Genomic DNA, 24612 nt, shown 5'->3' with positions numbered 1-24612 from the left:
TAAGATTTGCTGTACAGTTGGGTCTCTAGAGAGGAGGATGTAAATGGTGTTGGAGGCAGCTCTTGTCTCTGTCCCACACTCTCTCACGGACCACTGGCATCTTGTCTCTGCATCTCTGCATCCATCCTCCCTGCTGCTGCTTACTCAGTATGCTCAAGACCTCGAATTGCCATCTGACCATATCATTCTACTTGCTTGTTACTTACTTTTACATAACCAACTGACCCAATGTCTCAATTTCCAAATCCTAAGAGAAGAATCTAAAATGTCCTCCTCATCTTTTCTTGTCAGGTCATGCATTGGTCTCTGGCTGACCAATAGAATTGCTTCCTGTGGGTCAGGTGTCCATTGCTGGTTTAGTCATCTGAGACTGAGAGTGGAGTTGGGGTCGAATGATACTGAGGATTCCTTCTTCTAGGAGTCATGGCACCACGAAACACATCTTTTACAGATCATTTTAGAAATACGAGATTGGACAATTAAGTTCGCGAACCCATCCTAGAAAAAGTGCTACACATCTTATTGCTGAATATCACTACAGTTACCTTTGAAGTACTCCCCTTGGGAAAATATGCACCGATGCCAGCGGCCTAGTCCACCCTTCGAAGCAATTTTGGAACTCTTTTTCTGGAATGGCCATCAGAGCTGTTGTATTACCCCTGATGTCCTGAATGTCATCAAAATGTCTTCCTTTCAATATTTCGGGTAAAGAAAGAAGTCATGGGGGCCAGATCAGGTGAGTAGGGAGGGTGTCCCAATACAGTGATTTGTTTACTGGCTAAAAACTCCCTCACAGACAGTGCCCTGTGAGCCGGTGCATTGTCATGATACAAGAGCCATGACTTGTTGGCGAAAAGTTCAGGTCGTCTAACTTTTTCACACAGCCTTTTCAGCACTTCCAAATAGTAAACTTGGTTAACTATTTGTCCAGTTGGTACAAATTCATAATGAATAATCCCTCTGATATAAAAAAAAGTTAGCAACATTGTTGCAAAAAGATCTCAAACTTAATTGTCTGACCTTATAAGCTTTGTCATGGCTCTGAAATAGTGACAATAATTCTGATTACATTTATTAGGTTCTAGGAATAAATAGTCCATCAGGTTAGCTCAAAATTAGGATAGTGGTAGATGCACTTGGCAATAAGAAAGATGGAATTTCATGGCAATTCAAAACCAAAAATTTAATATGGGTCTCAACGTCTGAGACTGTATTGAAAGGCATTGAAGGACCCAGGCAGTGCTGTTTAGGATCTCCATGACAGGCCTTCATAGGTTTTCACTCTAGGAAAGGGCTCAGTGATTCTTTACTATTCTTTACTTGTGTCTCTTGTATCTATATACTTTTGCTTCTGCTATCTACTAATTTTCTTATCCTCTGTTTTAGTTTGTTTCTTCATAGCTTCTGCATACTCAGACTCTGTGGTCTTTTGAAACTTTGGCTGGATTATAACCTTGGTGTGCTCAAGTAGCTCATGTACTCTTACTTTACCTTAGGATCAATCACTGTGTATCTGTTTAGTGCCAGTTTGTGCAGCTAATTAATCACTTCTCTTCATAGTTTGCAATTTAAAGGCCTAAGCATGGGGACTCAGCAGTAGTTTATTCTTGACATTTTCTTTTTTTTTCCTATCGGACCTTCTTATTGGCTGCTAGCAATCTTGTGAATGGCTGCTGTTGAGTCCAGGTGATCACATCTGGTCCGATGGACAGAGACATGTGGTCATATAACCTGGCTGTCTTGGACCGTGTTCTCAACATGGGCAGGGTAACTTGCGTTAGGATGGATCCGTGCCCATTGCATGCACTGTGATTGACTTACATATTTATTATAATAACATGAATCATCTAGTTGTATCTGCATCTGTTTAAGTGTTATATGGGCCATAGTAGTAGATGAAATTTAATAAAACCACATTCTTTTCCTCATCTCAGTTTTAATATCAGACTATGGTTAAGTTTTATATAGTATGCTAATATAAAAGTTTTTCCAGAGATTCAGTGATACTTTATTTGGACTTTATTAGCTAAGTAATATTTGGAAAATATGTTCCAATCTTTGTATGGTGCTATGCCAAAATGCATTGTTGTATAAGATGGATTAAGCACTAAATCATACTGAGTTAGATCTCTGATAAGGAAGTATGAATTATTTTCTTCTGTAAGATGTTTATTTTTTTAATGTAACTTATATCTGTTTTCAACTTTAAATATTTTAAGCAATGATCTAGTTTTAAAATAAGATCTTTAAGTATAATAAAATGTATTTCTGGTTATGAAAATAAATCATGTACATCATGGAAATATGAAAAGTTTAGAAAAGGAGAATTGAGAAGAAGTGCAGGACGGCAGCATGGTGGATGGTTTTACATTAACTGCACAAGTTTTGAAGTCAAGTGGAATTCCAGCTCTGTCCGTTACTACATTTGTGATCATAGTTAACAACTTATTTAGCTTCTTTGGCCTTATTTTTTTACCCTTGGCTAAATGGGAATAATCCCTTTGACTTTATTTAAAGGATTTTTGTGGGGTTTAAATGATGTAATATAAATAAAGTGCTTGCTGTTGTGCCTGCCTTAGAGATTGTATGTTAGCTATTCTTTTTATAGTTTTTTTTATTAAAAAGTATAGGTAACATACAGTATTATGTTAATTTCAGGTGTACATCATAGTTACTCAACATTTATATGCCTAAAGAGGGGATCACCATAGTAAGTCCAGCAACCATCTGACACTGTACTATGTTATCACAATATTACTGACTGTATTCCCCATGCTGTGCATTACATCCCCAACACCAATTTGGTTTATACCTGGAAATTTGAACCTCTTATTCTCCTTTACTTTCCCCCCCCCTTTTAATTTTTCAATTAGAGTTGACATTCAATACTATTTTATATTAGTTTTAGATACACAGCATAGTGGTTAGACATTTGTATAATTTAAGAAGTGATCCCCCTGACTAGTCCAGTACGCACCAGGTACTATACGTAGTTATTACCATATTATTAGGTTGGAGCAAAAGTAATTGCGGTTTTTGCAATTATTTTTAACCTTTTAAATGGTAATTACTTTTGCACCAACCTAATATTAACTATATTCCCTGTGCTTTACTTTATATCCCTATGACTATTTTGTAACTATCAATTTGTGCTTCTTAATCCCTTCACCTTTTTCACCCTGCCCCCCACCCCCTCCCATCTATCACCCCAATAACTCTAGTACCCATCTGACACCATACATAGTTATAATATTATTGACTGTATTCCTTATGCTATACCTTACATCCCCATAACTACTTTCTGACAACCAATTTGTACTTCTTACTCCCTTCCCCTTTTTTTTCACCCACATCCCCCAACCCCCCTCCCATCTGGCTACTATCGAAATGTTTTCTGTATCTATGAATTTGTTTCTATTTTGTTTGTTTATTTTGTTCTTTAGATTTCACATATAAGTGAAATCACATTGCATCTCTCTTTCTCTGTCTGACTTACTCCACTCAGCACAATACCCTCCAGGTCCATCCATGCTGCTACAGATGGCAAGAACCCATTCCCTTCCATGGCTGAGCAATATTCCATTGTATATATACCATCTCCTCTATCCATTTTTCCACTGACAAGCACTCAGGCTGCCTGCACATCTTGGCCATTGCAAACAACGTGGCAGTGAGCACATGGATGTACACATGCCTCGAAATAGCCTTTTGGATAAATACCCTGAAGTGGGATTACTTGTCTCTTGTTATACTTTGTTTTAAAGTCTATTTTGTCTGGTATAAGTATTTCTACCCCAGATTTTTTTTTTTTTCCCGTTTTCCATTTTCATAAAACATCTTTCTCTGTCCCTTTGCTTTTTGTCTGTGTGTGTCTTTCAATCTGAAGTGAGTCTCTTATAGGCAACATATGTAAGGGTTTTTTTTTCTTATCCATTCAGCCCTCCGATGTCTTTTGATTGGAGCATTTAATTCATTTACATTGAAAGTAATCATTGATAGATATGTAGTTATTGTCATTTTATGATTCATAACTTTGAATTTTTTTTGTGTGGTCTTAAGTCCCTCTAAGATTCCTTGTAATACTGGTTTGGTGGTGATGAACTGCTTTAGCTTTTTCTTGTCTGGGAAGCTCTTTATCTGTTCTTTGATTTTAAATGATAGCCTTGCTGGGTAGAGTACCATTGATTGTTAGGTCCTTGTTTTTCATTAATTTGAATATTTCATGCCAATTCCTTCTGGCCTGCAAAGGTTCTGGTAAGAAATCAGCTGAAAATTTCATGGCAGCCCCTTTATAAGTTACTATAAGTTGCTTTTCTCTTGATGCTTTTAGGATTCTCTTTTTGTCTTTAATCTTTGCTGTTTTAATTATAATGTATCTTTGTGTGGGCCTCTTTGGATTCACCTTGTTTGGGACTCACTGCACTTCATGGACTTGTATGTCTATTTTCTTCATGAGCTTAGGAAAGTTTTCAATCATTTTTTTTTCAAATAGGTTCTTGATCCCTTGCCTCTCTTTTCTTCTGGTACACCTATGATGTGAATGTTGTTACACTTGATGTTGTCCCAGAGATATCTTAAACTATCCTCATTTCTTTTGGATTGTTTTTTCTGTCCTGATTGGGTGTTTTCTGATACCTTTTCTTCGCTGATTTTATCCTCTGCTTCATCTAGTCTGCTGGTGATTCCTTCTAGTGCATTCTTTATTTCAGTTATTTTATTCTTCACTGGTTCTTTTTTATGGTTTCTATGTCCCTTTTTATGCTTGCTATCTCTTTGGTGTAGTTCTCACTAAGTTCCTGGAGCATCCTTATAACCATTGTTTTGAACTCAGTGTCTGGAAGGTTGCTTGCCTCCATTTTATTTAGTTCTTTTTTTGGAGTTTTCACCTGTTCTTTCATTTGGGATGCATTTTTTTGTTTCCTCATTTCGGCTGCCTGTCTGTGTTGGTTTTTATGCATTAGGTAGATCTGCTATGTCTCCCAGTCTTTGCCAGGTGTCCTTATATAGTAAGTGCTCTGTGGGTCCTTGGAACTATCTCCCTGGTCACCTGCTCCGGGAATATCCCTTGTGTGGGTTGTGTGTGCCCTCCTGTTATAGTGCCATGATTGCTATTGGCATGATTAGAGCCATGATTGCTATTGGCACATCAGTGGGTGGTATTGACCCTCAGGCTGATCGGCTGTGGGGTTTGGCCATACCCACAGCTTATGGGCGGCTGTGTGTGTGGGGGGGCTTATCCCACTGAGTGGCATTCACCCCAGCAGGTTTTGGTGCCTGTTGAGACCACCTTTTGGGCTTGTTTCTTGTGGGGCTAATTGGGCGGTACTCTGCTGTGGTCTGAAGCCAACCTCCAAGTATGTTGATTCTTGGGCCTCTGGGACTACCTGGTAGGAGCTACAAAGCGATCAACGGTTGTTTGCTGCCTGTGCTCACCCTAGAGGCATGTGGGACAGGCCATTCTGTGAACCAAGGATGTGTGCCACCAGTACCAGGCCTGGAGTAGCTCCTCGAAAAGCCAGGACACCCCAAGGCCTGCTGCCACCTGCTGGTTCCCTTAAGATTCAGCCATTGATAAAGCCTCGTGTGGTTTGCAAGTTGGGTGAAGTAGGATCTCAGGGAGAATGGGGACAGTTGTGGTCACCAGGTTAATGTAGATTCTGGTTTGATGCCAGTGCTGAGCCTAGAGCTACTTAGCAAAAGTCTCAGAGCACGCTGAGGTCAGTCACTGCCCATCTGGGGCCAGTGAACTCCAATAGTTTTCCAAGAAAGAATGCAGTGCAGGTGCGCTGGCTGCTTGCTGAGAGTGGATCTGGCATTGGGGAAGTTGGGTGGGGTGGGGTTTCAGCAGAGTCAGCAGGGTGGAGCAGCAGAGCTCACCAGACCAATTCAGATTCAGATTTGGCCATTAGTGTACGGGGTGGGATTCACACAGGAAGTATGGCACCCATCTGCTGGCTGCACAGGAGCAGCACGCCACACCAGGAAAATAGCGACTGTTCTCCAGCCCTCATCCGAAAGCCACACGTTAGTCTGACCCCTGTGTGCCTCCAACACCACCCAAGTCACTGTCCCTTGGCTAGAGTCCAGGGTGAGTACCTGTGAATAAGTGAGTCTGTGTGCGGGCCCTTTAAGAGGATGTCTGGGTTTCCCACAGCTTTCCGTCCCAGCCAGATGGTTGTAATTACTAGTGTTTTTTTCACAGCCAGATGTTGTGGTGACTACTCTTTCTGGCACCAGTAGTCCGGTCTGGGGAGCCTGATGTGGGTCCCCACTTCTCTGGGTGGACCTTGTGCATCTGAGATACCCTCCTGATTCTTCACCACCACATGGAGGTTTGGGGCCAGCTCGTTTAACATCTCTGCCCCTCCTACCAGTCTTGACGTAGTTTCTTCATTATATCCTTAGTCATAAAACTCCTGTTCAGCTAGACTTCAGATGGTTCTGCACGTTGACTGTTCTTAAATTTAGTTGTAATTTTAATGGAAGGAATCAGGTACAGTGTTTATCTACTCCACCATCTTGGATATTTCTGACCACGTTAGCTATTATTGTTGTTAATAGGAAGATAGAATATTTCATTTAGCAGACTACCACTGACATTTCCTTAATTAGTATAAAACTGAAGTTTCTTATGTGCATGATTTCTAAAATGCGAATGATCTAGCGGAAGTTGATGTTCTGTGCTTTTCAATAAGATTCATGCCTCAGGATTGTTTTGGTTTTATGTTTTTGAGTATGAAGGCACCAGAGTAAGTAGAGAAATCACAGAATTTGGAATCAGAAAGCCTGAGTTCAGGTTCTACCTCTGCTACCATTGTGATCTTAGAAATATCCTTGAGCTTCTCTTGGCTTGACTTTCTTTAATCTGTGCAATGAGGGCATCACCTAGGGATTTCTAAAGTGCTATTCAGGGTAAAAGTGTTTGTTGAAAGTAAAGGAAGTGCCAGGATTTTGAGTCTGCTGATCATTTGCAACTACAAAGTAGCATTTTAGGTGTGTTATACAACAACTCTTGATACCTTTTACCCCATTTTCTAGCATCTTTGCTGAGGAAAACAGTGTCTTCAGTAAGCAAGGATTCAGTGATGAAATTTGATAAGTCATGTAAAATGACTATCACAGCACCTGGCACATAGTAGGCTCTAGAAGATAGTAGGTCTCCTTCTCTACTGAGACCTCCCCACCCAATGTATAACCCTTTATGGGTATCTCAAATGCAAGTAAGGTACATTTATTGTAGTGGGTGCTTTGGTGAGGACCTAGATCCCCCTTCAGGATGGAGAAATGTTCCCTTAGCTGCCTGGAGTCATGGCTGCCAAAGACTCATAACTTCTCTGGGAGTTGCCCTTATAGAAGGAAGTTGCCTCATCCAAGATTATGTCCCCTTCCTAGAAGCAGGCTGCCCTTGATCACTGGTTGATGTTCAAGATACAGGGACTCATCCCCTTGCTAGAGACTTCTGTGAAGGACCTTTCCAGCTTCAGGACTCTCAGCAGGGTTAGCTGAGGCTGCTGTTGCAACTGTGTTCCTGATCAGTACTGTTCAGTTTCTCCCTGTTCGTCATACGGCCTCTGTGCCCGCACAGGTGTTCTGGAGAGCACTTCTCAATAAACCTGCTTGCAGAGTTCAGAGTCTCCCAGTCTGTTTCCTTGGGAACCTGAATTAGGAGTCATCTGCTATTTGGATAGTTTTTCTCAGGGATTTTTGCATCATAAAAGATGATTATATTCAGGATGGATTTTAATTTTATGAATGTTGTGTTCTACTTCTTTGAAACTAGTAATCTGCATATCTTTTATAACAGGAATCCATGGCCAGTAGGTTAGAATTTCTGTTAGATTCTAAAATGCTAAGTGATAGGTCTTCAAGCCTATTTGGTGGGATTTTGAACATGGCCCACAGATGCTCACTCAGGAAATTTTATTATCAGCGTCTTTCTCAGTTCCCTCAAATGATTTTCAGACTTGTAGGATGAAAAATGGCTCTTTTCAAAATTAGACCATGAACCATTATTTTGGTATATTTTTGTGTCTGTCTATTCATATTTATTAAATCAAAGCATCAGGTACTCTAAACTTGTTTAAAATATGTAGATCAATTTTAATTATATATTAGATATTTAAAAATATGTTAGGTATTTAAAAACTTATTTTTTTTTTTACTTAATATTGAGTTAATTGTATGATGTCTATAAATCCAATTTCATTTCTAGTAACATCTATAATTAGTTTTAATGGTCTTAGTCTCTTACTGACTTGGCTGCTTTTTTTTCCCCCCTGACTTGGCTGCTTTTGAGAGAAAATAACTTTCGTGTAACTATTAATAACTATGCCACTAAGTTTTAGAGTTTTCAAAGTGTTAATGAGAAAGCTAAGCATATAAAGAGATTGGAAATACATTAGCGCCCAAATGAAACATGGATAAGAATTTTGGAGCTAGAAGGACCCATGATCTTGTCCTGTCCCTGCAATTTATCAATGGAGAGATTGAATTTAGAGAAATTAAGTGTCTTGATGGATACCAGAGAGATGACCAAAAAACATTTTTTATATAAGATTCTCTCTAGATTATTGAATTGGGACCTGAGAAACCTAAGTTTTAATTGCAGCTCTATTTGATAGGACAATTATGCTTTCTAGGGCTTAGTTTTTTCATCTATGAAGTTAAACAATTGTAACATAATTTCTGAGATGTTTCTCAGCTTTTAAATTTTGATTCTAGGTCTTTTTGGGGAGGGGTGCACTTAATAATAAGTGTCTACTACTTCATAGTATATCTACCAAATGCCAGGTGCTAATTTAAACATTTAACATGTATTATTTCATGTAATCCTCACAACAATTCTGTGAGGCTGACATTAGTTCCTTTTTACAAATGTTGATAGGGGTTTCGAGTGGTTAAGTAAATTTACAGAGTGGGTAAGGTGGAAGTTGAATACAGGTCTGTGTGACTCCAACTTCTAAATTCTGAATCACTGTACCTAGATTTAGGTCGTTTTTTTGTTTCTGGAACATTTGACAGGCCCTGCTGAAAACAGGAGCCAATTGCATTTAGATGGGTACATGCTTCTAACCCCCTTCTCTGGCATAGTGTAGTACAGTGTGTCAGTAGATTAGGCAGGAAAGACTTAGAATGCAGAAGTATGTGCTGGTGCATGAGAAATTTTGGAGACGACTAGAATCAGATGCAACGGGGGCATAGCTTCTTAGAGGCCACTTTGAAAGACCAATGGAATAGGGATTGCACTCAATTTAGCATTAATAATTTAACAACATAGGTGACTGTATTTGCTTGCTCATTAAAGTTGTAGATAGCTCCAGGTTAAGTGGAATTGCTCACATTTCAGAAAATAGGAATTGTTCTCAGCTGAAAGTTTAGATAAATGAGCTAGTGTTAAATGTATATTTGTAAAGAAGCTTACTATTGTACATGGTTTTATGGTAGTAAAGCATCTGTGGAGATATATGGTTCCATAAGTTTTCTAGGTCAGGGTCGTATTATTGTAAAAGTCTGAGTAATGACTTCAGGATTTGATATTGATCAGGCTATATTCAGTTTTAAGAAGAAGGTGGAGAAATGAGAAGGAACTCTGAGGACCAAAAAAGCAATTAGCAAAAATAAAGTATGAGACAAGATTAAAGGTGTGAAAGTTATAATGGAGATTGGAATGAAGAGTATTTGTGACTGTTTTCAAGGTTGAACATTTAAAACGACCAGGAAAGGATTTGAGACAAATTTTATATGAAGTTTGAGGCTGACAGTTAGTAGTTTAATTAACTGTCAGGATTAGGAGTACAGAAGGTATAAAATGAAAAGTACACAGTCCCTTCTCCAATAAATATTTCTAATAGTTTCTTGTGTATTTTTCCACAATTTTTTGATACCTGTATCCATTAACATACAAATATGATCTTTCTTCATGTAAGTTTGAAGTTTCTTCACTTAATATAGGTTGGAGATCTTTTAGAATCAACAATTTTAGAACTACCTCTTAGTGTTTATTTTTAATAACTACATTATATTCTATTGTATAGATTATAAAAATTTAACTAGTCTCCTATTGAAGGACATTTAGTTTGTTTCCAGTTTTGCTATTATAAATAATACTGCAGTGAACATGCTTGTGTGTATATATATATATATATATATATATATATATATGGTACTTTTGTAAGTTTGTCCACTGGGTAATCTCCTAGCAGTGAGTCCCAGAATATGTACATTTTTTGTATTTAGTTACACTCCCACTAAGAATGAGAGTGCTGATTTTCCAACACTCTTATCACCAATGAGTATTGTCAAAGAATAAAAATACCTTGATTTTACTCAAATACCCTGAAAACCAGATTGGCAGTTTGTCATTTAGTCTTCCAATTTCTCTTAACTTAAAAACTTAAGAAAAAAGATGGAAAATAGAGTGATGTAAATCTTGGAGTAGTTACATTAGTCATTTTTTAATGTATAAAATCTATTATTGTGTGTTAGTTAAATTCAGATGGACACTTTTATTGTGTCCTTACTAGAAATTGTGGTGACTACCTCACTCTCTCTCTCTGTATTTATAATATATATACACACATATATAAGAACAAATAAAACATGAGTTCAAATGTAAGATGATAAAATGTTTTTTACTTTTTAGGTTTGATTTTGTTACACTGAATTTCTTAGAACATTGACATAATTACTTTTCCTAAAAATATACATAAAATAGCTTTAAAATAACAATATTAATATTACTGTTAATAAGATTACTGAATGAATTTTACTACTTTTAAAAAAATTTTTTTAGCAGTTTTGTTTTCCTTATTCTATATCTGACTAAGGCTATGTAGTCAAAACGTTGTGTTCTTAAATCACTTGGAATATTTATTTTCTCTGTCTATACCACCAACTTGAGATTCAGTTAGGTTTTCAAAATTGAAAAAAAATTAAATTGTGATAACAAAATTTACCATTTTTACCACTTTAAAATATACAATTTAGTGGCCTTAAGTCCATTTATATTGTGCCACCATCACAACTATGTTTTTCCCGAATATTTTCATCATCCTAAACAGAAACTCTGTACAACTAAACAATAACTCACAATTCCTCCTATCCCTTAGCCTCTATTCTACATTCCGTCTCAGAATTTGATTCTTCTAGAAACCTCATATAGGTGGAGTTATACATATTGGTCCTTTTGTGTCTGGCTTATTTCACTTAGTGTAATGTTCTTAGGTTTATCCATATTGCAGCATGTTTTAGAATTTCTTTCCTTTTAAAGGCTGAACAATATTCCGTTATATGTATGTATACATTTTGTTTATCCATTTACCCATCTTGGACATTTGGGTTTTCTCATCTTTTAGCTATTGTGGATAATGCTGCTATGAAAACTGGTGTACAAATATCTATTCACATTGTTAGATTTTAACTGAGGTTTTTAATAAATGAGGATTATTATTAAGTAAGTTAGAGAACACAGGAAAAGCAAACTTTTCCCCTGGGATGGTAAAAAGTTGAGCTAAATGAAGGGTTTGATTTTGGATATGATTAATTTCAACTGCTTTGGGAAGTCAAGAAGGGATCATTTGAAATGTGGGGTAAAGGTACAGGGTGCTAAAGTAGGTCTCTCTTTTATAGCCTGGGGGAGAGATAATGGCACCTTGAGCTAAGATGATGCAAAGGAGAGGAAGAGAGGCTAGGTTCAGAATTTATGTCGCGATTGAGTTAACTTAGTGTTTGATATAAAAGTTAAGGAAGAGAGAAGGTTGGAGTGAAGGTTAAGGAAAAGAAGGAAGACTTTGGATTTAGGCAGGTGGGTATGTGGTGTTTCTGTAATTCAAGATTGAGAATGCAGAAGGACGTAAGGTTTTGTGAGAAAAGATAATGAATTTGGTTTTGAATCAGCTGACTTTGGGGTGCTTTCAAGGCATTCAAGTAGATATATTTAGCAGGACAGGAAATTATGAATTTGAAGGTTAGCAGAGATCTGGATTAGATTTAGAGTTTTATTATTGTCAGCATTGGGGGTAATTCAAATTAAGAGAGTGAATATCATCTAGAAGAGTATATGATAAGCTAAGAGGTCAGACACGAAAGCTCCCTGGGAAGCCCTGGGCTGCTTTCCATGAAATTAAAAAAAAAATTGTCCTATAAAATAGTACTTGTCATTTGCAAATATACCTTCTCACTTTATCTGTATGTGGTAAGTAAAATCTTAATTCTTAATAGTAGAAAAGGGGTAGTGAGGGCCTTAAGAATTCTTTGGTTATCCAAGGATCAGGTAAAAGCACCCTTCTCAAGGTCTGCGTATAGTAGATGACTTTTCAAACTTTTCGAACTTGTGAAAATCTTCCTGATTGTTTTTTATGGTGGACTGAGGAAGAAATAGAGTAACAAAATCAATGCTGAAAGTCGCAATTTGTAAAAAATTCTTATAGATGTCTTATAAATCCCCAAGGTTTTGAGGTTGTGTGTCATTTAATTTCTAATATTTGTATTCTTTCCAGTTTCAGAAATAATTTTGGTAAAAATAAATATTTATATTTAGTATCCTACAACCATGTTGTTTTTTTCCCCAAAGAATTTTGCAAAAGCAAAAAATTATTTTTAGTTAACTCACCTTTTTCTGGTAATTAATTCATTATTAACTCAACTTTGGCTGGGTTCAACTAGAATAGTATGGGTTATGTGTTTGCTTATTAAGCATTTTTTTATGGCTTTTCTGTGTACAGAGACTGTTCTAGTTATCATTTTAGTCAGTTTTGGTTCTTTGAAGTTAGGTAAGATTTAAAGGTGAGGTTCTTTATCTTGAGTAGCAATTAAGTTGCGAAACTGATTTGAGTAATTCTCCCAGTGAAAGTTTTGCTCTCTTCCTTGCTTGATATACTTTGGAGTGAAGTCATATGTAGAGTTGGGGTCGAGGCGGGATGTTGAGAATTTGGAAACTCTGACTCAGTATATCACCAGATATCAGAAAAACTTGTTATTCATCTCTATATATTTGTTTTTTATATGCTGCTAGAGGTTTGTTTTGTTTCTGTTTTTCCTCTACTATTAGATTAATATTTTCAATCAAGTAGCTATTTCAAGACATAGCTATTGGTTACTTGGGATTACAGCAGTACAATTATGATTCTCACATGTAGATTATTTAATTGTATTCAGCATACAACTAGTGTGAAGTAGATAAATTATGTATTTCAAAGAAACTTCATGTTTTTAAAACTTCTATGATAGTGATATTTTCTTTCAAGGTGTAGTAAACAATGATAACTTTTTTTGTTTTCTTGTTTTTGCCCAGTAAAGTGCTGTCCTTTTTTAAAAGTTTGTATTTGATTCTTTGATAGCAGGTTGCAGAGATTCATGCTGTTTTTTATTGATCATCTAGTTGTTGATAGTATGAATCTTTTTATATTACCAACAGCAGGGCTGCCTGTCTGCTGCAGGTATCTGTTCTTATTTGGTTGAAGTAAATACTTTGTATACCTCTTGGACTTATTTAGGTCTGTTTACTAGGATTACTTATGGCAAATTTGTGAGAGTATTTCTGGTGATAGTAATAGGAGTATTACAGATGTTGTCTGTTGAGGCAAATGTGAGGTGAATTGTTCTAGACCTTGGGTGCGCCTCTCAGTGACGATGTCCAGCAGAAAAGCAGTATGCGTTGGTGAGTCAGAGACAGACTGCTTACGCTAAAATCCTTTTTCCACTTCTTAGCCATGTAACTTTGGGCAAGTTACTTAGACTCTACCTTGGTTCTCTCTTGTGTAAAGTGGGAATAATGATATTAATAGAATGTACCATAAACGTTTTTTGATAGGGATTCTTGAGTCAGTCGTGCTCTATCTTTTTGTCCAGTGTTTTACTAGATTTCCAATTCCTTTAAGGTGACTCCTATGTATTAATGAATGATAATATTAAATGATAAATGTTGAAAGGGGAAAAAAAAGACCTTTAACCCTCCAAACTATATCTTTGGTGATGGAATATCACGTATTGGAAACAGATCGTTAATGGTTGGCATAGATGTAGATGGATGGTGATTAGATAAGGTGGACTGTGTTGGTCTTTTTAGCACCTCTCAAATCACTGTAGTTTAGTTGTTATAGTAAAGAGGGCAATGCAGGAGGAATTAGGAGATGAGCATTTTAGTTCTGTTTTCTGATTTTTGTTCAGTACAATCTTGAGAAGTCCTTTAGCTGCTTTGAATCTGTCTTTTTGTACATAGAGATAACATTTGCCCTGCCTCTGACAGAGATGTCATTATGATTAAATAAGATATTCTGTGAAAGTGAGTGGAAACTGTAAAGCACTGTATATAAATGTAAAATTTGTATTAACTTAAAAAGACTGAAAATGAGATAATGCATATAGAGATCTTGATACAGTATTAGGTACAATCACTTTTCAATAAAGGATAGCTAGCTGCTAGTACTGTTTGTTATTATTATTGAGAAAACATCTACTTTTCTTATGTGTAAGACTCGACCTGATTACTATTTAGGTTATTAAATAGTTTATGAATATATTGTTAATATCTGCTTTGATTTTTCCCCCCTTCTGTTTATATTTCAGACTCCTGGGAGAGTTGGCTCTCAAGGTTCTGATTTGGATTCATCAGCAACTCCTATTAACACAGTGGATGTCAATAATGAAAGCTCTTCAGAGGTATGAAAATAATAATTTGGCAACAAAATTCAACATTATTTAGGGAAATAGTAAATATTTGGAGTAACGATTGGGAATTTAAACTTTAGTAGGAAAAGTTCTCATAAGTCTTTCTTACTAAGGAATGCAACTTTTGAATGATATATGTACATGCATACTGGTGCTTAGTTGTGAGAATGAGAAAATGTATATTAAGGCTGAAAAATAATGTTGCTGATTTGTCTTTAATGCTAATGTCATCTCAACCTAATGAAGCTTTAAAATCTGTTGATAAAGAATTCCCAGTTAATAAGTATCTATTTATGTGTTTGTAATATCATGGACTACTGAGCTAATGAAAATTAGGTTATCTGTAAAATTCATACATTAGTTGCTGTCTTCATTTATTACTTCATAAGAACTTTTATTTTATTTTTTATAGCTTATTAAAAATTAATGGAGAAAGTAAAAGAAGTCTAAAAAAGAAATAACTTAAATTTTTGAGAAATCAGCCTTAGTAGTTGCTTTATTATTATTATTTTAAACAAACAATATTTGCACATCATAGAAAAAGGAGATAAGGAAAGAGAGAACATAAAACCACCCATAATACTGTCTCTAAGAGATCTACACACATTAGGCTCTGATAGTTTTTGTCAATTGGGCCTTTCTGGGTCCAACAGTACTGTGTTTACCCGAAAATAAGACCTAGCCAGACCATCAGCTCTAATGTGTGTTTTGGAGCAAAAATTAATATAAGACCCAGTCTTACTTTAATATAATATAAGACCGGGTCTTTATAATGTAACATAATATAACATAACATAACATAACATAACATAACATAACATAACATAACATAACATAGCATAACATATAATACAATACTGGATCTTACATAATATAGTATAACACAATACAAAACCGGGTCTTATATTAATTTTTGCTCCAAAAGATGCATTAGAGCTGATGGTCCGGCTAGGTCTTATTTTCAGGGAAACATGGTACCACCTACTGAGTCCCCTTTTCTTTGTTCTCCCTTTCCCCACCTCTTGGTTGATGAGTCTCTCTCCAGTGTATTTCTGGGTATATTTCTCTTTCTAACCATTCGTCTCTTTTTTTTCTTTCTCTGTGACTACTTGTCTCTTCATCCGTCTGTCTTCATGTATATGTATATTAACCATAATAAAATTTTACAACATTATGAAAGTGAGAAAAAAAGTATCAGACGACCTTCATTAAGAACAAATTTAAGGAAATGTCTTTAAGAAAAATATTCCAAATTGTGTTCATGATATGATGAGCTCAGAATGGTCACCTGTAACTGTGGAAAGATATCTATTAATAATTGTCGATCTCAGTCAGACCGAAAAAAAAAAAATCTACAATGGGTAGTGAATAGTGGTAATCCTGCGGTATTTTCTTATTAGGGACATTTTCCTGTTCTCTGAGATGCTTGTAGTCTCTTCTCTATCCTCACATCTCCCATGGGTCTTACGCTATTTCCACTTTCCCTCAGTCACCTTCTGTGTCATTGAGAAAATAGGAACCATAGATGAATGTTCTCATTTCGTCACCAAAGCTATTCTTTCATCTGTGTTCTCTTTCTTACTTTAGTAAATGGAAGACAGGTCCCTTTTCCTATCATATTTCAATCCTTTTTCTGGTACTCTGGATTCCATTCATTCTTATATTCTCAGTTTATCATCTTTCCCTCCTGCCATTTTAGTTTTTACCTATGTCATGAATTATTCCCATCAGCATATAAATACTACTTTAGAGGTGCCGCTACCCTAGGACTTAAATTAAGTTCTGTGCTTAAAATTCTTCAGACTACATGATAACATAAATTCCAGCTACTAACCTAATTGAGGGCTATTGGTGATTATGAATCCTCAGGGGAAATTGTTTTTTCCATATGCCCAGTGCTAAGGTACACAATTGTCAGGGTCTCAGACTCTCTCTCTCTCTCTCTCTGGTTTGTTTCCCTTTTACCCTGAGGTTGGCTTCCCACTTTGAACAAACTCTAGGTTTTAACATTGTGCCCTTTGCAGCCATCTACATGGAATTTGAAATATCATGGTCTCCAAGAGTTTAAAGAAATAGCCAGAAATAAAGCAACAGCTTGCTTTGGTGCTCGTTTATATCATGTTTTATATTTTATTATATATGTTATATAACATTATATCTATACTATATAACATTATATATGTGTATATGTAAACACACATATGTACACACACACACACACACACACGCATGTAGTATTGTCTTAGTCAGTATGGGTTATTACTACAAAGGTACTGTAGACGGAGTGACTACACAACAGACATTTATTTCTCACAGTTCTGGAGTCGGGGAAGTCCAAGATCAAGGCTCCAGCCGATTTTGTGTCTGGTGAGGGCCTGCTTCCAGGTTCATAGATGGCTGTCTCACATGGCAGAAGGAGTGACAAAGCTCTCGGGTTTCTTTCATGAGGGCACTAGTCCCATTCATGAGGGCTCCATCCTCATGGTCTGTATCACCTCCTAATACCATCGTGGGTTAGGATTTCAACATATGAATTTTGGGATACACAAACATTCAGTCCATAACTAATATATCAAATGTATAGTACATAATGTAATAAGTGATAGTTTATGTTATTTATTTGTTATCAAGACAGTTGTTCAGACTATTTAGTGTACTGTATTGCCAGAAGGAAATTTCTTTGTTCATGCTTTATCCCTTTTCAATTTGGCCTCCGTTGTTCGTATGCACTGAAACTATTCACTAATGACCTACATAGTAACAAATCCGATTTTTATTTTCCTGGTCCTTTGGCTAGAGAGAGCTGGCTTTTCTTTGGTCTTTGTTTTTGTTAAGTGCCCACTGAAGTTTCAGGTTGCCAGCTTCTCCAGCACCTAGTCTGGAATATTTAAGGCAAAAATAAAACCCACAGTACTCACCACTGTGTCTTCCCTTGGGTCCTGAAATCCTTAGCTGGTGTGCCTTCTTCTCTTTACCTTTCAGTCTTCTGATGTTTGTTTTACATGTAATGTCTAGGTATTTGAGCTTTACTCAGCAGGAGGAATAGGAAATAGGGCATCTATTCCATTTTGTCTGGAATTGGAAATCTGCCCTTTTAAGAAGTTGGATTTATTTATCTTTTTATTATTAAATTGTAAGTTCTTTATTCTGGGTACAAGTCCTTTGTTGGTATTTTGACTGCTTACTATTCATTCACCCCATTGGTGAGGGTTATGGGGATGGCTGCACACATACCTTTTCCCTCCGAAAATAAGAGCTAACTAGATCATCAGCTCTAATGCGTCTTGTGGAGCAAAAATTAATATAAGACCTGGTATTATATGATATGATATGATACGATACGATACGATACAATATAATCCGATACTATACTATACTACACTATCTTACATTACAGTGCTTTATATTACATTACATTATATTATATTATATTTTACCCGATCTTATAGTAAAATAAGACCGGGTCTTATATTAATTTTTTGCTCCAAAAGACACATTAGAGCTGATGGTCCGGCTAGGGCTTATTTTCGGGGAAACACGGTAGTTAACCCCACACTGGGCACGTGAGCTCAAGAGCAGTTTATTAGTCACGTGTGCTCACAGCCCGAGGGAGGAGGACATTGCGTGCCATGAAGAGCCACGTGAGGATTGCACTCGGGAACAAAATGAACAAGCAGTGGCTGTGAGAGGCAGGCTTCATAGTGTCAAGAGAGTAAGGTGCCCCACGGTTTCTGCAAGAGGATGTGATTGACTTGTTTGGATAGTTCTCTGGGCTGGTGGGGAACTGAAACCCACTACTCAGGGATAAGCAGGCCCTGTGCCTGTTTCTTTTGAAAAGGAGGGTTATTTGACTAGAGGACCTTATCTGCAGGGGCAGTGGGGACGGGAACTTGCAGTTACGCCGTTTGAAACCTGCCAGTTTCACCACTTGGCAACGCAGCCCACAATACGGGGCCCTCAGTTTATGCCTTACACCACAGTCAGATCTATGTGATGTGGATATTTTCTCTCAGTTCATGGCTTACTTTTAATTTTGTTAATGGCGTTTTTGAAGAGAAGAAGTTTTTAATTTGGGGGAAGTGTAGTTTGTTAGCCTTTTCATTTATGGTTAATGCGTTTTGGGTCTGTCTATGAATTATTTTGCTGACTCCAAGATTGCAAAGACTTTCTCTTACACTTTCCTCTGATTTTAAAAAGAAAATCATTTTAGGGTATAAATATAAGTCTATGATTTATTTAAAATTCTTGTGTATGGTATGAGATAGTGGTTGAGGCTCATTTTTTCCCACATGGATATGGAAACCACATTTTTCCATATGGTTGTTTCAGTATTTTGAAAGTGTTATCTATTCCCATTGAATTACATTTTCACTTTTGTGAGAAATCAATTGACCTTATATGTGTGGCTGCGTTTCTTTGTTTATTGTTTCATTGATCTTTATTTATATTTGTTTATTTGTCAATACTGTCTTGATTACTATAGCTTCATAGTAAGTCTTGAAATCAGATAGTTTGTCTTCCAATTTTGTTCTTTTCTAATTTGTTTTTACTCTCACGTAACAGGTTCCTTACATTTCTATATAAATTTGAGAAAAGTTGATAAGGGTTATATATAATCTACAGATTAATTTGGGGACTTAATCTTGAATCTTCTAATCCTTGCACACTGTATAATTTTATTTCTTTAATTTCACTTGGCCGTGTTTTGTAGTTTTCAATTTAGAAGTCTTATACACCTTTTATTAAATTTATTTCTTGGTAATTTTTGTTTTTTTCATGTTAGTGTAAATGGTATTGCTTCCAATTTTACTTTCCATATGTTGGTTTCTATGATATGGAAGTACAATTGACTTTTGTATGCCTGTTTTATTTTACAACTTGGCTAAATTAATTTATTCATTCCAACAAGTTTCTTTTTCTGGAGGCGGGTATATTAGGGTTCTCTAAAGAGAAACAGAACTAATAGGTTCATATATATGTGTGTTCTCACCATCATAGCATAATGGACAGAGCACAGTAATCACACTCACTAAATAGTTTTCGAATGAACAATTGAATGATTTTATGTGGAAACTTACAGTGAAGAAACCAGAGTAAATTGAAAGGCATAAAGCTGTCACAGCAAAAAGATGCAGTATTGCCTTCTTTTATTCTGTAGTTCTAGCACCTGGGACTGTGGATGCCTGAAGGACATTCCTTTCATCATTAAAAAAAAAACCACATTGCGTTCATGTTCCTCACTTTCATCCCCTGGCTAATCACCTTTAAGGGTTGTTAACAAAAGGAATAATGATATTAATGACAGCCAACATAATTTGAATATTTTCTTTGTACCAGGTGCTATGATAAGCACTTCACATGTATTATCTCGTTTAATTCTCATGAGATCCATCTGAAGTAGTCCTTATTGTTATCTCTTTGAACAGAGGAGGAAATTGAAGGTCATAAAAGCTACTAAGAGGAGCTGAATCTACATTCAAATCCAAGCCTGGCTCTTTTTTTTTTTTTTTTTTTAAATTTTATTTTTTAAATTTATTGGGGTGACAATTGTTAGTAAAATCACATAGATTTCAGGTGTGCAATTCTGTATCACATTACCCTATCTTGCCTCCCTTTGGAACTTTCTTTGTAGTCTTCCTTTCCTTCCTTGCTATTGTCCTAAGTGACATTGGTTACTCAGAACATCCTAGCCTCCCAGTTCTTAATGTTATTCATGCCAGTGGTCTTTAGTACCTCTTTCCTAGCTCTCGAGCCGTGGCAGTACCTTCTACTTTACTATCAGGCAGAATAATTTCACCTGAAATGTTAAAACCATATCTCCCATATCTTCCCATAAGTGTCTATCCCTTCAAAAACTTTATCATATTTTCGCTACTTAACTGTGGCTTTGCTGAGTATTTCAGGTTTTTGTTTCCTGTCTTTTCTTCTAGTCTTTCATCCTTTCCAGGCTTCATTTTCTTTTCTTTTTAACAACATATTTAATGTCACTCTTGCTATTGGTAAACACTTACAATGTCTCAGACACTGTACTAAATAAGCATTTTACCTACTACACAATAACTCTAGGAGAATAGGTGCTAATATCATCCCCATTCTGTAGATGAGGAAACTGACATTTAGCAAGCAAAGTGATTTCTTTAAGTTCATAGCATAGGTCGAGATTCAAATATGCATCTATTTTTGACACCAAAACTCATGACACTATAACTCTTATGACCTATTGTCTGTCACCATTGTCTTCATTTTGTTTATTTTTCCCCTGATACTGTTAATTCCTCTGTTATCTTGTCCTTATACTGTTTCTCTCTAACAAAACCCCAAACCCTAGATCACTGTAACAGCCCACATTTTAAAATAACGCTATTGTTAGGTATAGAGAATTTGGGAGATTGTTTTAAGATGATATTATTTGGCTCAGAAAAGTAGAAAGAAGAGTCACCTACTGGGAATTATGGGTGTGGGCAAGAATGGCATCTCAGGCTAGTGAAATATTGTGAAGAATAAACATTGCTTTCATTATAAGAAATTTTGTTTAGAATATTATATCACATAAAGGTATTTGTTAAACCTACTAATCATTTCTTTATCTAAAATAAAAGCTAACTTGCTAATATTAATAATAGCTCTCAGATAAGTAAAGGTAAAGTGGCATAAACAAAAATAATAATAATAATCCAACTAAAGCATCTGATTACTGTAATTAAAAAAATGAACCAATGGGAATCCACAGCATGAGAACTAAGTTTAGAAGTCCTACTTTGGATAGATCTTTCACCTTTTGTACAGTTGCTACCTGAATTATTTCCTTTACATATCTAAAAGAGACGTACTAATTATTTTCCTTATGTCTATTTTCATTGTCTGTATTTTGTCTTATAAATAACTTTTTATGTACATCCTCCTAAAAGTTGTTATTTCACAGGGTTTCATCTGTCCATTATGTATGAAAAGATGTATAACTCCTATTGATTTGTCGGAGCATTACCAGAAAGTGCACGCTGAAAATGAAACAAGAGGACAGGAACTTCTTAATAACGCCAGTGTTACTGTGGGTCCTGTATATTTTGTTTTAGCAGCTTGGTTATGGGTTGCTTAAAATAGCTCTGTTTTTCCTTGCTTTGGTGTTGCTTACCTTTTTATGCTACAAGGGAATATGGATTGCTTTAATTATGCATGCTTTAAAGAAAGTTCAAAAAGGAAAAGAAGCTCTTTGGAAGTTGGCTTGGTTTCTCTTACTGTTTGCAGCTGTCTTTTTGTGAATCTGTAAACAAATATAAAAGTTTAAGTTAATATCTTTGCATAAATTTTGTCATGAAATTTGTAATATAATGTGAATGATATGTTATTTCAACATTTGTAAGTTATGTCTTTATTATACAGGTAATGTTTTACTAATGCATTAAAATGTTTTAGTTTAAAATGCTTTACTTTACATAGAAAGAGGACTTTACATGTGAACTCTTACTGTCTTTATTTGGGAAAATATATGGCATTAGAACCTGGATCTTCCACTGTCTCCATCTTTGTTTTGACTCCCCAGACCTGAGGGAGGTGACAGAATGACACACATTCATCATTCACAGTGGATTGCCCAAATGTTTCTCAATAATGTGTAGGGCCGGTACATATCTCAGGCTGGGAGTAGGATCCAGGAAGGGGAAGTGTGGTCCATTTTTAGGCTGGAAAAAGTTTCTCAGGTGATCCTGACATATCTCTTTCCTTTGGAAATTACTACAGTATTCTGAGAGAGAAGCATAGCCTTTCTTTTGCAAATCTTAACAAAAGAACAAAATTTTTGTACCAGGAAAGACAAAATATCAGACTTTTTTTCTGTAGGGCAGTTATGTATATAATAAGGAAATGATCTCACCAAGAATTCACTTATTTAACATATTCATAGAGTATCTCTTAGTGCCAGCTATTTTGGTAGGTAAAGGAGATAGAAAGGTAACTAAGATATGATCTCTACCCTAGGAAGTTTCTATGAGAGATGTTATTTGCAAAATAAGTGCAATGGCTAATTCAACTTGAGGAGAACTCTGGAAAACTTTCACTGGGGAATAGATAAACCAGACGTTCTCTATGGTGATGGGGAAAATGGTGTATGTAACAGGAAGACATCAGTGAAACTAGCTGGAGCACTACGAGCAAAGATAGAGGCATGAAAGATTCTTGGAACTCTGCTTAGCATTTTACCAGTTGTCTTCCTTCCAGAACATATGGATCAACTTTTCTTCTTTATGGGTTAGCCAAAATCAAAAGTGATAATCTCAACTACAAGTCACTTAAATAAGAACTTCCCTTTTAATTCAAGAGACATTTGGTACAACTAGAATACCATAACTATCAAGTTAATGCAAGTTCTTAGCTGTAGTGGATCCCAGAAAGGAGTACAGATAACTGAAATCTAAAAGGAAGGAATTTATTATTTTTAATCTTAAGTAAACTGTGTGTGTGTGTGTGTGTGTGTGTGTGTGTGTGTGTAGGTTAGTTTTTTTTGTTTGTTTTTTTTTTGGAAGTTGGTGAGAAATTTGGAATGATTAAGGGAAATAAATGTAGCTGGCTACTTTTAGTGTTTTACTGTTTGCTCACAGTACTTTTGTGAAAGTTATTTATCCAGCACTTCAATCCCCTTGAAGAACGTTTAGCAACAATAGAGGCAGAATTTCTTAATGTCCAGAATTAGTATCACAAAGTCCTTGAACTAAAGATCCTGCACTTTATTCATGGAACATCACTCCGGCTTTTATTCTGAGCTTATTTTACTTTTATTTTAAATGAGTGATGTGGTTTTAATAAACTTTCCCCTAATATATCCTTCCTATCGATAGCAGGCTAGTATTGCTGGAAATACAAGGTGTGATAAAAAAATATGGTGAATAACATCAAGGTGATATCAATTGTGTTTTTTGACCTTGATGGAATTGTGCGAGCTGAGATTGTACTCAGGAACACTACGGTGAACTCTGAATATTATAAGGGCTTACTAGAGTATTTAAGAAATGATGTGCGTAGAGAATGGCCTGAGAAATGGGCAGAGTTTCATCCTCCATCATGACAATGCTCTGTGTCACACATCGCTTCTGGTACAGCAATTTCTGTCAAATAAAAACATTACGGTGTGTCCTCATCCACCTTATTAACTGGGTTCGGCACTGTGTGACTTCTGGCTTTTCCCCAAAGTCAAAATGATTCAGGACATCGAGGCAGCTGAAGCAGCACAACTAAAGACACGAAAGAGGACTTCCAGAACTGCTTCAGAAAGTGGCAAGAATGATGGGATAAGTGTGTTTGAAATGAGGGGGAGTATTTTGAGGGGGATTAATGGCAATGTGTCTTTTGCTGTAATAAATATTTTTAAATTTAAACATTCACTGTATTCTTTGATCACACCTCGTAGCATGCAAATAATTCTTAGAAATCATTGTTGAACGACAAAACAGGGTGTAGGAAAAACTATAAAATGTGGGTACAGGAATTAAAGAGGCTTGCCAGAGTTAGTAGAGTGGATGATACCCAAATCAGTGATCAATATTTATGCCTCTGAGACATTAAGCAAAGGTTTAGTATCGTCTATATAAGAAGGTGAGGAAATTTTTATGTTTTAGAAAATTTTATTTTTATTACTGATGTCTCAAAATTGGAGTTTTAAAGTGCAAGCTCTAATCACATGGAAAATTCACTTAGGGAAAGTTTTATAACTACATATTACTGCATTTCTAAAATTTCTCTTTAGGGATGGATAAATCAGGTCTTTCTAGACCATTAACCTGGTAATATTTAGAAACTTTAAGATGGTATGGCATACGTTAATGTGATCATAAGCTTTCTGGCATCCTTAGGTACTTAGAGCCAAAACTTGGAAGTAGATAAAATAATCAAAAAACCAAAGTTGTGAAAAGTAAATAATATCATCGGGATGTGGGGTCCTCTGAACCCACACAA

At 36.1% G+C, this 24612-nt stretch overlaps 1 protein-coding gene across 1 annotated transcript in view; it reads left to right on the top strand.

The window, feature by feature from the left end:
• EEA1 (early endosome antigen 1) overlaps window positions 1–24612 on the top strand; it is a 105126-nt gene that overhangs the window by 9868 nt on the left and 70646 nt on the right. Inside the window, exons 2-3 of the mRNA XM_033118210.1 lie at window positions 14566–14658; window positions 21590–21715. Coding sequence (XP_032974101.1) covers window positions 14566–14658; window positions 21590–21715 — 219 coding nt within the window. The remainder of the gene's footprint in view (window positions 1–14565; window positions 14659–21589; window positions 21716–24612) is intronic.

Source organism: Rhinolophus ferrumequinum, chromosome 10 (genome assembly GCF_004115265.2).
Source record: "Rhinolophus ferrumequinum isolate MPI-CBG mRhiFer1 chromosome 10, mRhiFer1_v1.p, whole genome shotgun sequence".
NCBI classification, from domain to species: domain Eukaryota; kingdom Metazoa; phylum Chordata; class Mammalia; order Chiroptera; family Rhinolophidae; genus Rhinolophus; species Rhinolophus ferrumequinum.
The sequence above is the reverse complement of the archived record's forward strand: the minus strand, read 5'-3'. Positions and strand labels throughout refer to the sequence as shown.